Source organism: Clupea harengus, chromosome 19 (genome assembly GCF_900700415.2).
Source record: "Clupea harengus chromosome 19, Ch_v2.0.2, whole genome shotgun sequence".
Classification (NCBI taxonomy): Eukaryota; Metazoa; Chordata; class Actinopteri; order Clupeiformes; family Clupeidae; genus Clupea; species Clupea harengus.
This window is the reverse complement of record NC_045170.1, coordinates 3540718-3554084: the sequence shown is the minus strand read 5'-3', so window position 1 is coordinate 3554084 and position 13367 is coordinate 3540718. Positions and strand designations below refer to the sequence as shown.

At 46.0% G+C, this 13367-nt stretch overlaps 1 protein-coding gene across 1 annotated transcript; it reads right to left on the bottom strand.

Annotated features, from left to right (window-relative positions):
* Positions 1-6214: 6214 nt before the first annotated feature.
* Positions 6215-10200, bottom strand: gja4 (gap junction protein alpha 4). The gene is made up of 2 exons (XM_012822071.3): positions 10082-10200; positions 6215-8575 (listed from the first exon to the last, which is right to left on the bottom strand). Exon 2 carries the CDS (start codon positions 8563-8565, stop codon positions 7522-7524), a length of 1044 nt encoding a protein of 347 aa, XP_012677525.2. The 5' UTR covers positions 8566-8575; positions 10082-10200; the 3' UTR covers positions 6215-7521.
* Positions 10201-13367: the final 3167 nt, after the last annotated feature.

The window sequence follows — 13367 nt, the reverse complement described above, 5'->3', positions numbered from 1 at the left end:
CAGAAACAATGTAACAATGCCCACCGCCACGCCATTGTCTAGGCGAACAATCCACACTGGCGGTTCCCAGAAGACTTGACTGAAGACGGACCAGGAAGTCCGTCCAGGCCCATTTCCTCTCGCTCGCTCGCTCTCTCGCTCTCGCTCTCTCTGCCTCTCGCTCTCTCTCTCTCTCTCTCTCGCTCGCTCGCTCGCTCTCTCTCTCGTTTTGTGATATCTAAACTCTCTCTCTTGTTTTGTGATGTCTAAATTCAGGACACGGTCAAGTATTGATGTGTTTCTTGTGAGTCAAAACGTAGAGAGGGGTCAGTCTTTAGATGTGCGTTTCTGCATTGCAGATTCAAGGGTAACACGGTACACTATGTTCATAACTGCACACACACACACACACACACACACACACACACACACAAATAGGATATATGAACAGAATAATACAGGCCCTACTGAGAAAGCCAGAGAGGGTGAGATTTCAGGCTTACTAGAATAATGAGTTATATCGGGACCATAGACGGTGAGATTTGAAATCTTTGTGTACACGAAGGAAAAAGAAGTTACCCCAGTGACTATGTTGTACCGTGTTGTTTGGTAGATCATTTATGTCTGTCTGCCTTATCACGAGAGGGAGGATGAGAAGTTGAGAGTTCTGCTCCCCAATATGTTTTATATCCCAGAATACGAATCTAGACGTCTCATTCAGAGATGGTTTTCAAACAAAAGGACTGCTGCTGCACCCAAACATGCAGCCCTGGCACAAACAGCTTTATTTTTAGACGGGTTGTTTGTACACTCTCTGGTGCCTGTTGTGGATCTGCTCCCTGCTTGCGCGCTCTCTCTCTCTCTCTTTTCTCTCTCTCTCTCTCTCCATTCTCTCTTCTCCCTCGCTCTCTCTCTCTATCTCCCTATCTCTCTCTCTCTCTCTCTCTGTTCTCTCTCTCTCTCTCTCTCTCTCTCTCTCTGTGAGGGTGTCTCATCCACTGCGCTAGCAGGATGTGTGGGTACGACCCGTCTTCACCACAGAGTTTGGCAGCTTGGCCTGGTACTGCAGTCCTGAGGACCGCAAGGGGACGGGAAAAGGGAGAGATGGATAGAGAAAAGGGAGAGAAAGACAGCTAGAGAGAGAGAGAGAGAGAGAGAGATGGAAGTCAGGTAGTGAAAGATGGAGAGAGAGAGGTTAGGGAGGGAGGGAGAGAGTGAGTGAGAGAGGAAGACACAGATAGAGAGATGGAGAGAGAGAGGGGTGAGGGAGGGAGGGAGAGAGGAAGAGAGAGAGAAAGGTTGGCGACTGTGTCCAGATCCCCTGGGGTGGTGCAGGCTGCCTGCCCGCTCCATACCGCACACCGGCCCGGAAGAGCACACCAACGGCATCCAAAGCTGTGGGCACGGCTCTGTGTTCCGTGTTCTGTGCTCTGTGTTCCGTTCTCTGTGTTCCGTGCTCTGTGCGCGGTGCTGTCCTGCGTACGCCATGTGAACAGCACATAGGTCCCGTGGGCAGTGTGTCTCACACAAGGGGATGCTGCAACACTGTTAGCTGCGGTTGGAATCTGCGTTTCTGTGTGTGACACGCACTGCTGCTGGAGAAGAGGCCTGGAGAAGGAGCAGGGGTGGTAAGAGACACAATGTCAGGAAGTGGCTTGTGATCAACTACATTTTGTGCGTGTGTGTTTTTGTGTGTATGTGTGTATCTCTGTGTATGTGTATCTCTGTGTATGTGTGTATCTCTGTGTGTGTATCTGTGTGTGTGTATGTGTATGTGTGTATCTCTGTGTATGTGTGTGTATGTGTATCTGTGTGTGTGTCTGGTGCCATTGTTGGCAGGCCCTCCACAGGGATTATGTGCTGAATGGTGAATGCTGAATGCTGGTGACCCCCGCTGATCCTCTTACTCGAGCGGAGAGTTATCTGACAAGGTTAGGAACACTGTTTCCTCTGCTTAGCCGTGTCAGCACGGCCTGCCGCGTGATTGGCCCCCTGCGCCCGCATTCCCCGGACCGCAGCTGAGTCAGGCCCGGATGCTGCCCTGATCCGGCCCGACCCGCTTCTGATCCCTGGAGCCGCGCCAGAGCGGAGCCTGCTGCGGATCACCGTCATTGGCTACCTGGGCTGGGGGGGTTGTCTCTTTTTAAAAACATTGCGATTGAGACTAATTACTGCTTGAGTTTAAAGGTTTACTTGGTTGTTTCTTTGACTGATCCAAGTCTTTGTCCTGCTTCGCTCTCTCTGTTCTGTCTGTCCTTTTCAACTCTCCAGCTTCCTCCAATCTTTTCTCCTCATCCCTTGTCTCTGTCTCTCTCAGTTTCATTCTCAAACTTGTTTCTGAAATCCTCCTACACACGTTGGAATGTGCTTGTCAGTCTTGAGCGTGTGTGTGTGTGTGTGTGTGTGTGTGTGTGTGTGTGTGTGTGTGTGTGTGTGTGTGTGTGTGTGTGTGTGTGTGTGTGTGTGTGTGTGTGTGTGTGTGTGTGTGTGTGTGTGTGAGGCGCTGTAGTGACTTTGTGGGCTTTGTGAGATGAGCTGAGTCACACACTCCTGTGTGTTTGTGTGCCCTCGCCCTGCGCTGGGCTGCACTGCGCTGAGGAAGGTAGTGGTCTGATTGCACCGACTCTGACAAAACAAGAGGAAGGAGTCTGAGAGCTTTAATTTCACAGAGCAAAACACAGAAGGGAAAGGACAGCTCCCTGTTAAAGCAGAATCCTGGCTATGCTGCCTTCCTCTCTCTCTCTCTCCCTGCCTTTCTCTTTCTGTTCTCTTTACCTGTGTTTTTCTCTCTCTCTGTCTCTCTTTTTATCTCTCACTCACTCACTCTGTCTCGCACTCTCTCTTTTTTCTATGTTTACATTTCTTATTCTCTTCCCCTCTTGCTCTCTCTCTCTCTATCTTTCTCTTTCATTATCACTTTGCCTTTACCTCTCTCTCTCTCTCTCTCGACCGTCCCGTTTAGCAGGCAGGGGGTCATGTAACAGGCGCCCCTTCGCCAGCTGTTCCCTGACCCCCCCCCCCCCACGCAATTGCGCATGCCACCTCTGAACCCGGCGCTCTGGCATGGGATGACAGGCTGTGTGGACGCTGGGCGCTGCCCGGCAGGTTGTGCTTGGCAGGATGGCCGGCGGCGCTGCAGGGCTCAGCACACATCATTAATCCTTCATGGAGAAGAAGCCCCTGCCGTAGAGCAGGAGAGGGGGCCACATTCTTTCCACTAACAGGTAGACAGTGCCCACATTCCTTCTCATCATCACAAGCAGGAAGATGAAATTCAGGATTTCAAAAGCACGAGCGGGCAGAGAGACTGCTGGAGTTTTTGCCATTATTTCTCATGCCACAGGTCAAGCAAGGCATTTCAAAAGGCATGTACCAGCTAAAGGCATGTACCAGCTTAAGTAATGCTCTGTCCTCTTCCTGTCATAGAGAACCGCCCAGATACCAGCTGATCCTGGTTCTGATAGGTCTCTGATCCGGCATTGGTGTGGTATTGAAATGGTATTGTTGTGGTATTGATATGGTATTGGTGTGGTATTTATATGGCATTGGTGTGGTATTGATATGGCATTGGTGTGGTATTGATATTGGTGTGGTATTGATATTGGTGTGGTACTGATCTGGCATTGGTGTGGTATTGATATGGCATTGGTGTGGTATTTAAATGGCATTGGTGTGGTATTGATATGGCATTGGTGTGGTATTGATATAGCATTGATGGGGTATTGATATGGCTCTGATATGGCATTGGTGTGGTATTGATATGGCATTGGTGTGGTATTGATATGGCTCTGATCTGGCATTGGTGGGGTATTGATATGGCATTGGTGTGGTATTGATATGGCATTGGTGTGGTATTGATATTGGTGTGGTATTGATATGGCTCTGATCTGGCATTGGTGTGGTATTGATATGGCATTGATGTGATATTGGTGTGGTATTGATATGGCTCTGATCTGACATTGGTGTGGTATTGATATGGCATTGGTGTGGTATTGATATGGCATTGGTGTGGTATTGATATGGCATTGGTGTGATATTGATATGGCATTGGTGTGGTATTGATATGGCATTGGTGTGGTATTGATATTGGTGTGGTATTGATATAGCATTGGTGGGGTATTGATATGGCATTGGTGTGGTATTGATATGGCATTGGTGGGGTATTGATATGGCATTGGTGGGGTATTGATATAGTCCTGATCTTGTGCAGAGCTGAAATGGATCTGGCTCTGATCTGTTGTGAATCCCGGACACTCATTATCTCAGTCTCTTCACAAATGACTGGCACTTCCACTAATCCAGTTATGGTGTGTCCTTTTTTTACCTTTAATCTGCGCTCCAACATCCTATCGAGGCACAACATCTGTCTCTTTAATTCAGGATGGCCCAGACCCGGGTGTGCACTGTGTTGCCAATGATTTTCACAGTGCAATGTCAATGAGAATAAATTACATTTTATTCTCTGTTTCAAACTCCAAAATACTTTATTGGTACTATCAGTGTCACACATGTATTGCCAAAACAATACACACATACTTATGAAGGATGGAGCGCAAGAGTGAGAGACACAGACAGACAGACAGACAGACAGACAGATTGCAATTGAGGTTGGGAGGTACTGAAAGAAAGGCAGACAGACAGGCAGAAGGATTGAGAGCGAGAGACTGACAGACTGACAAACACACACACAGACAGACAGAATGAAATTGGGAGTGGGAGAGACTGAAAGACAGACAGACAAACACACAGACAGACAGATTGAAATGGGGAGTGGGAGAGACTGAAAGACAGACAGACAAACACACAGACAGACAGATTGAAATTGAGAGTGGGAGAGACTGAAAGACAGACAGACAGATTTAAAATGGGAGTGGGAGAGACTGAAAGACAGACAGATTGAAATTGGGAGTGGGAGAGACTGAAAGACAGACAAACACACAGACAGACAGATTGAAATTGAGAGTGGGAGAGACTGAAAGACAGACAGACAAACACACAGACAGACAGACAAACACACAGACAGACAGACAGATTGAAATTGGGAGTAGGAGAGACTGAAAGACAGACAGACAAACACACAGACAGACAGACAGACAGATTGAAATTGGGAGTGGGAGAGACTGAAAGACAGACAGACAAACACACAGACAGACAGACAGATTGAAATTGGGAGTAGGAGAGACTGAAAGACAGACAAACACACAGACAGACAGACAGACAGATTGAAATTGGGAGTGGGAGAGACTGAAAGACAGACAGACAAACACACAGACAGACAAACAGATTGAAATTGGGAGTAGGAGAGACTGAAAGACAGACAGATTGAAATTGGGAGTGGGAGAGACTGAAAGACAGACAGATTGAAATTGGGAGTGGGAGAGACTGAATGACAGACAGGGGGAAAACAAGGAGGGAATCTGGATTCTATCAAACGTTTTTGTTTTGGACAGCACCCCTACCTGATGACGGAGAATTTGTTTAGCTTTCAAACACTGCTGGCATTTTTATTCTTTTTCCACTCTCATAGGAATCTTCAGCCCTGGCAGGTAAGAAGCATTTCTGAGCTCAGTCCAAGGCCCGTGCTCCTCTACAGCTAAGAGTGAAAGTTGTAAGATATGATATGATATGACATGAGGGTGATATGATTGGATAAGATAGGATATGACATGAGGTGATATGATTGGATAAGATGATATGACATGAGGTGATATTAACTACTTACTAACCGAGAGTGAGGTCATGCCGGGAAATTTCAAACATCGGCTTCGACCAGTTAGGAGGGCAATACGCGGCTGGCATGAATACACATTAGCCAATCAGAATGCTTGTACTGTCGTTGCCATATAATAAGAGATGATATGACATGAGGTGATATGATTGGATAAGATAGGATATGATACGACATGTGGTGATATGATTGGATAAGATAGGATATGAGATTATATGATTGGATAAGATACGATATGACATGTGGTGATATGATTGGATAAGATACGATATGATGACATGATGGGATATGATATGAGAAGATAAGACAGGATATGACATGAGATGCACTGATTGACCCAGGTGACAAGTTGGACTGAGCCTGATTCAACCATTCAGACCTACCAAGTGCTGTCCTTGGTAAATCCAAACAATGTTTAAAACTCACTTTTCCAAACAGAATTTGTCTAATAGGTTCATTTGTTTGAGTTATATTCTATAATCATAGTTTTGATTTTGATATTTGGTATTTTTTATTATTATTATTATTATTGTTGTTGTTGTTATTGTTGTACTTTGACATGATACTTTGAAATTGTTATATGAATTGAATTGCATTATTCTTATTGCTTAATTTTCTCATTATGTTTTTGTTCTTAAATGTAATCCTTTGTAAGTCGCTTTGGAAAAAAGCGTTTGCTCAAGGCCGTAGCTGGAACTGGAACTCTAATGGCTATATGGGTATTCTCCCTCTGGCGTAAAGCTGTGGACTGTCATGACTGACTGAGATTTGCTTTTATTTTCACAACAGATGCTTTCATCCAAAATAACTTGCAATGGAGGACAAGTGTAATATTTGAGTTAGCATGTGTGTCTCCTTGGGTGTTAAACTGTGACTGGGGTGTTGTTACGACCTTCGACCTTGCTCGACTACGAACTGAACTAGAGGAATGCAAAGCAGATCTCACCCTTCATTTCAAAACTGAAATTATCTACATGAAATACATCAATATCACTGAATACATAAAAGCTTTATTATTTACAAGTTTTTTGTGTGTATTGATCAAGAATAAATATAAAATTTAAATACAAAATTATTCAAAAAAAATTAAATTACATCTTTAAATATTATTGTCAGGCCTTAAGTGCAGTCCGGTGCCACGGTGGTCCTCACAGTGTTGTTCTGTGCCGACTGAGCTATGGCAGTGTGTCTAATCCGTCACAGTCACTCTGCTGCTTATACGCTGCTCATAGCATCTTCAAGTTCCTCTGGAGGACTCCAGTGTCCCACAATGCCTCTCTCAGACACTAGGGCTCCTGTGCTTGTTCCTCTGGATGACTCCAGTGTCCCACAGTGCCTCTCCCAGACACTAGGGATCATAGACATATAAATATATATGTATATCTATATATGTTTATGCTAGGGCTCCTGTGCTTGTTCCTCTGGATGACTCCAGTGTCCCACAATGCCTCTCTCAGACACTAGGGCTCCTGTGCTTGCTGGGGGAAAGGACACTGGGTTGTGGCTCTTGTCCGTTGGGGGTAATTAAGTTCAGAAAGAAAGATCCCGCAAAGCGCCTGTCCAAACAAGGGAAGTGGCTCCTTCTTTAAAGCAATCCACAGGATCCCATGGGACGTGCATGTGAGTGTTTGTGTGTTTGTTGAGTGTGTGTGTGTGTGTGTGTGTGTGTGTGTGTGTGTGTGTGTGTGTGTACTGTTCCTCCAGCCTATTCCCTGGTCCCTAAGGTCATTTATATAGAGCACCCCTTTAGTGTCTTCCCCCCTGCAGGCCTCGCATGTAATGCCTGGGGTCCGCCGCCCTTGTGGTGGCCGTGTTTATTGCGCTTGCTCTGTTGCTTGCGGATGGTGTTTGCTGTTGTGGTGGCCCCTGTTTGCCAAGGGCCTCATACTGCTGATGCAGTTCAGATAGCTGGGCAGCTGAGGGAGCCCCCCCTCTTCGGCGGGGAGGTACTGATCCCCCCTCTCCTCGTAGGCAGGGGCGGGTGTGTTCTCCCCGCCGATCTCCAGGCGAGACGGGGCCCTGGCAATCTCCCGCGCCCTGACGACGGGCCCCTGGCACTGCCGCCGGTAGCGCTTCTCCAGGTGGTTTTTGATGGCTAGCTGCAGCAGGCTGAAGAGCTCCAGCACGTTGAGCAGCACGGAGATGGCGGCGATGGTCTGGATGTAGATGGTGAAGATGGTCTTCTCGGTGGGCCGCGACACGTAGCAGTCCACCGTGTGCGGGCACGGGTCGCGCTGGCACTCGTACCGGGCCGGGATGACGAACCCGTAGAGGAGCCAGAGGCCCACGATGAAGCCCACCTCCAGGGACAGCTTCAGGAGGATGCTGACGGCGTAGGCACACAGCAGCTTGCCCTTCAGCCTCAGAGGCTCTCCCGCGCCTCGCTTCACCCCTCCTCCTCCTCTCTCCACCTTCCTCTCCTCCTCCTCCGCATCTTCGTCCTTCTCCTGAATCACCTCCAGACTGGGCCTCCCCGACGACGCCTCTCCTCCCCGGCTCTCCCTCTCCTGTTTCTTCCTCTTCTTCTCCTCTTGCCTCTTGGCCTTCTTCCCCACCTCCATGGCCACGATACCGAAGTAGAAGATGGTGGGCGTGGAGACGAAGATGATCTGGAGCACAAAGTAGCGGAAGTGGGAGACGGGGAAGGCCTTGTCGTAGCAGACGGCCTCGCAGCCGGGCTGCTTGGTGTTGCAGATGAAGTCGGACTGCTCGTCGTTCCAGGCGGACTCGGCGGCCGTTCCCAGCACCAGGATGCGGAAGAGGAAGAGGACGGTCAGCCACACGCGGCCGACACCAGTCGAGTGCTCCTGGCCCTCCTCGAGTAGATGCTCCAGGAAACTCCAGTCAGCTCTTGACATCCTCTGTCACCTGTGGTACATACACACACATTTTTTACACACATATACATACATGCACACACCCACACCACGCCAAAAAACACAGGCATATTTGCATGTATAGACATACACACAGATACACACACAGACGAAAACATATACAGGTACATATGTGGTTTATGGAAAATGTTGAAAAAGCCACCCGCATGTGATGCCCTTATAAGGATGCCACATCAAAGAGACCGGTAGAGGAGGGAGTGAAAGGTCTGCGCAGGAAAAAAAAGATGCCAGTGAGAAGAATTCACCAGTGATTAATCATCGTTGTCAGATTCCAGTTCAAAGGGAGATTTTTGGTGTGTGGTTCTTTTTACTCCTCTTTTTAGAAAACACGTTTCCTCATCCGTGATTGGGAACTTAATTGTATCAGTTTGGATTTCAGACTTTCCTCAAAACATTCCCTCACGTAGTGTATGAGTCATCTGTTTATATTTATCAGAGGAAGCAGCAAAATACCCGCTGTTTACTTCACTTTGAGTCAAATAGTCAGTAAAACAGGCCACGCCCACCGCATTACTAATTTTCCACTGTTTTGCATTTGGACTGTTTGACCTGAACGTGGATCGCTTCTGGATCGGTTCTGGATCGGAGTATTTGGTAACATGTTTTCTATTACGACGATCAGGTTGTGTGGGGTCATCCACTTGAAGGCACGAAGTTTTCCATTTGGCCTGCCCATCTCAAGAAAAAGCTTCGGGCATTTTCCACATTTAAAACTTAAGCTTTGACATGGTTTCAATTTCACACATAATGAAATGGGCAACAACAGGCTGGGGCCCTTGGTAACAGCACGGTTTTATTTGTATTAAACTAACGAGAGCGGCGTGAGGTCCGCTCGCTCTGTGACGATATTTCCATATAGCCTCGGGGAATCGTGTTCCCCAGACTTGACATTCTTAGTGATTTACATCTGTGTAAACATCCTCCGCGCCGTACCATTACTGCGTTGGCCTTATCTCTTTGATTATTTGTTTTGATGATGATTTTTTTTTTCCTGGCTCGAGGCACTTGGAACTGTTTGCCTTTCTACAGCGCACGCGAACAAGCGCACGATTCGCGCCGAGGGGAAGAAATTGGTTCCCCGTTTCAATAAATGTAGCTTATCAAAAAGGATGCGCTCAACAAGACCAATGCGCACTTACCGTGTCAGAAATTATGGCCAGGCTAAATCAGTATAGTGACACCATACAGAGGTACCACCCCATGTTCCGAAAGGCCTATTTTAATTCATGTTTTTGTTTAAAAGGACTCAAAACATAGCCTATCAGGGGAATTGCCCAAAACATGTACAGTACCAAAGAAGTAAAAGAAATCCGTCCCCTTCTTAAAACAGATACACATTAGTAAGGGACATTATGAAAACATGTTTCATGTGGTAAAAATGTTACACCAAAGTTTTTTGTTTTTTTAAACTATCATTTAGGGTTAATAAACTTTATGACAAAACAGAAGTACACCCGTAATAAGCGCTTGCACTTACCTGTCACTGGTTAAGTAGGTTTTGTTGTTGATGTTCTAAAGTGCTAGAATGACAAGCGCAGATTTACTCCGTTCTGACCGAGTGTGTTGCTGGTCGGCGCTGCTTGTACCCTATAAGGATTTGCCTCATCGGAAAAAGCCAGAGAAACTTTCCCATGCTTTCAACTGACCCTCCCACAGGAACTTTGTCCAGGAAAAGGGATGGATGAATTCAAAAATAGTTCCTTGATGTCCTTTTCTGGTGGGGGGGGGGCGGTGTGGAAGGGATTTCTGTCACTTGGACTATTCATTATTTCTCTGGAGTTTCCATTTATTTACATTTCACCCTTTGACATCAAACCGGAGAGTGATTTGTGACATACGGCTTGTTTTCCTTAATGACGTGTGGTGACGTGAGCGCTCAAGATGTCTTCTGGGGTTGCCCATGAAACGTTTGGGTAGGATACTGAGAGTGTGCAATATCCCTTCAGACCAGACAACGTCGCTACTCTCCACACATTGCCACAGAGCAAGACCTATGGCGGTAATAGGTTACGATCTATGTCACACCCCCGTGTACCAGAACACAGCGAAAAGAGTTTGAGAGTGGTAACGACACTGGTGTGGTCTAACCTATTCCTTGTTTCCCGATATTTGGTTTGGATACACGCGTGTTAGTTGAGACGAATCTGATACAGTGAAGCATGTTTTACCCCTCTGAGCTTGGTTTCTCCTTATACTAAACTGCTATATTAGGTTGGAGTCAGGTGTCAGAGAGCTAACTTACCCAAGCCTTGTGCTAAACATATATTGAATAAAGAGATACTATGGCTATTTTACATTGTTGGATTTTTGTTTTACTGTTTAAAGAGGCAAAGTTTCCTAAGGGCAAATGTGCTGAAATGCTGAGTAAAGTTCGTTTAAAAAGTGACGTCGTGCGTGAAAGCAGAAGATTCGATATTTTGGGGGGGCATAGTGTTCATTTGGGTTTGACAAACCATGCAGAGCAAAACATTTGTGACTAGAATTCAAAGTGACTCGCCCCAGTTGTCGTCACATTGGCCTAAACGAAAGAAAATAACAGTTTAACATCGAAACTACTTCACAAAATCTGGATGGAAAGGCGTTCAAAACTATAACATATTTTCTAGCAAATAAGAGGCTATGTCTCTAATTAGTTAGAAGTGTTTGACTCAACGCTTACTATTTTCCCTTAATTTGACAGTTCGTTTCTTAAGTGTTCTCTTAAAAGTCTTCTCTGAAGTAAGTTGGCTGTGCCATGCCATGATGCTGTGGTGTTATTCCCAGGGCGGCAGTGATATGTTTGTTGACGATGACGATGCCGTGAATGCGTGACGCTGAGACGAGTGAGTTTAAATGGTTAATTCCGCATCTCTGAAACATGCGTGCATGCCTGGGTTGCGCCCATGAGAAGGCAGAGGAACGGGATGAATAATGCATGGATGCCCATGAAATATTCAGTCTAATGATGTTTTTCATCTTCCAGCTTTTGTTTTCGGACGAACTTTTTTCTCTCTTTTTTCTCGCCGATTCTGCCGTGTCCGTTGGCTTGTTCCTATGGCTACATTATTTTTCAAGCAGTGGTGATTTACATTGTATTAACAAGCGGAGTACACAGTATTTACACATGCAGTAGATCGTAAGTATTAATATCTGAAAGAGACAGATATACCTATAGATATAGTTTGTGAAAGCCAATATATTGAGCGACATCACGAGAATGCAAGTGAAACATTTTAAATTAGACAACGGCATGCACACCCAAGTAATGGAGATAATTCCCTCAGTAGGCCTACACTTGCACAGGGAAGTCCCGTTGTGGATATACTGTCTGTGTGTGTGTGTGTGTGTGTGTGTGTGTTTGTGTGTGTTTGTGCGTGTGTGTGTGTTATTCACTGAGTGTGACGTCTCAGCTTGTGCATGTCAAACATGGCAAGGATGAGAAATGGATGACATCACTGTTTGATGGGTGACTGCCGAGGTCACTGTCATTATAAAAGATCAATAGACATTTGATGGGCCTTGAGGTGTGTGTGTGTGTGTTTGTATGTGAGTGTGGGCTTGCATATGTGTCTATGTTCGTTTCTGTGTGTGTGTGTGTGTGTGTGTGTGTGTGTGTGTGTGTGTGTGTGCATGCAAGAATGTGTCTGTGTGCATGCAAGTATGTGTATACATGTTGAGTGTATGTGTGTGTGTGTGTGTGTGTGTGCGAATGAAGTGAAGGCTGTTGTGTCAGATCTCCCATGCAAGCCCTGGCCAGCAGCTAAACTGTACTGTGACCTTTAGCTGAAATTGCACGTAATACACTGGAGGCATGTGTGTGTGTCTGTGTGTGTCTGTGAGTGTGTGTGTGTGTGAGTGTGTGTGTCTGTGTGTTTGTGTGTGTTTAGTGCCCAGTCATCCCCAGCCTCTGGAGTAGGGGAATGGTATGCAGTTAGTGTGTCCGTGTATTGCATGTATGTGAGTGTGTGTGTGTGTGTGGTTTGTGTGTGTGTGTGTGTTGGGTGGGGGCTCGGTGTTTCTGTATGAGAAAGCTGATATACCTTGTTAGAGAGTGAATATGTGATTATATGTATCTATGGTACTCTTTTATATCCACTCTGCAGCTTGTTGTTTATACATTCCTAAAACTAGATGAGAAATCTAGCAAATGTTGTCATAGCTGCCTGTTTGTTATACCTTGCATGGGAAAGAGTGGTGTGAATGTGGAAGAGTGTGTGTATGCAGGTCAGTGTGTGTGTGGGATTTAGTATATATGGCTGTATGTTTTTGTGTGTGTCTGCATTTGTCTGTGTGTGTTGTGTTTCATGTGTGTGTCTTGTGTGTGTGTGTGTGTTTCTCTGTGTGTGTGTGTGTGTTTGTGTGTGTGTGTGTTTCTCTCTCTCTCTCTCTCTCTATCTGTGTGTGTGTGTGTGTGTGTGTGTGTGTGTGTGTGTGTGTGTGTGTGTGTGTGTGTGTGTGTCAGAAGGTCTTTAAATGGTAGTTCTATAAGCAGCCCTGTACACTGTACTGCAGATCATGTTTTTGATGAAATATGTATGATGCACGAGCAGTACTGTGGAAGCCAACATAAAACCGACTCAAGCATGCTGGCATACTCTCTAACATAGCATTTCACTAGTGTAGTGAAATATCGCTCTCACACACACACACACACACCACTCTCACACACAGAGGGTGGTGGGGGGTTTTAAGAGGAGAATTCCAAGCATCTTTACATCATTAGAATGAAATTCAGCATATCATTTCACTGCTGTAAAAAACTCTCTCCTTCTGTATAATATGTA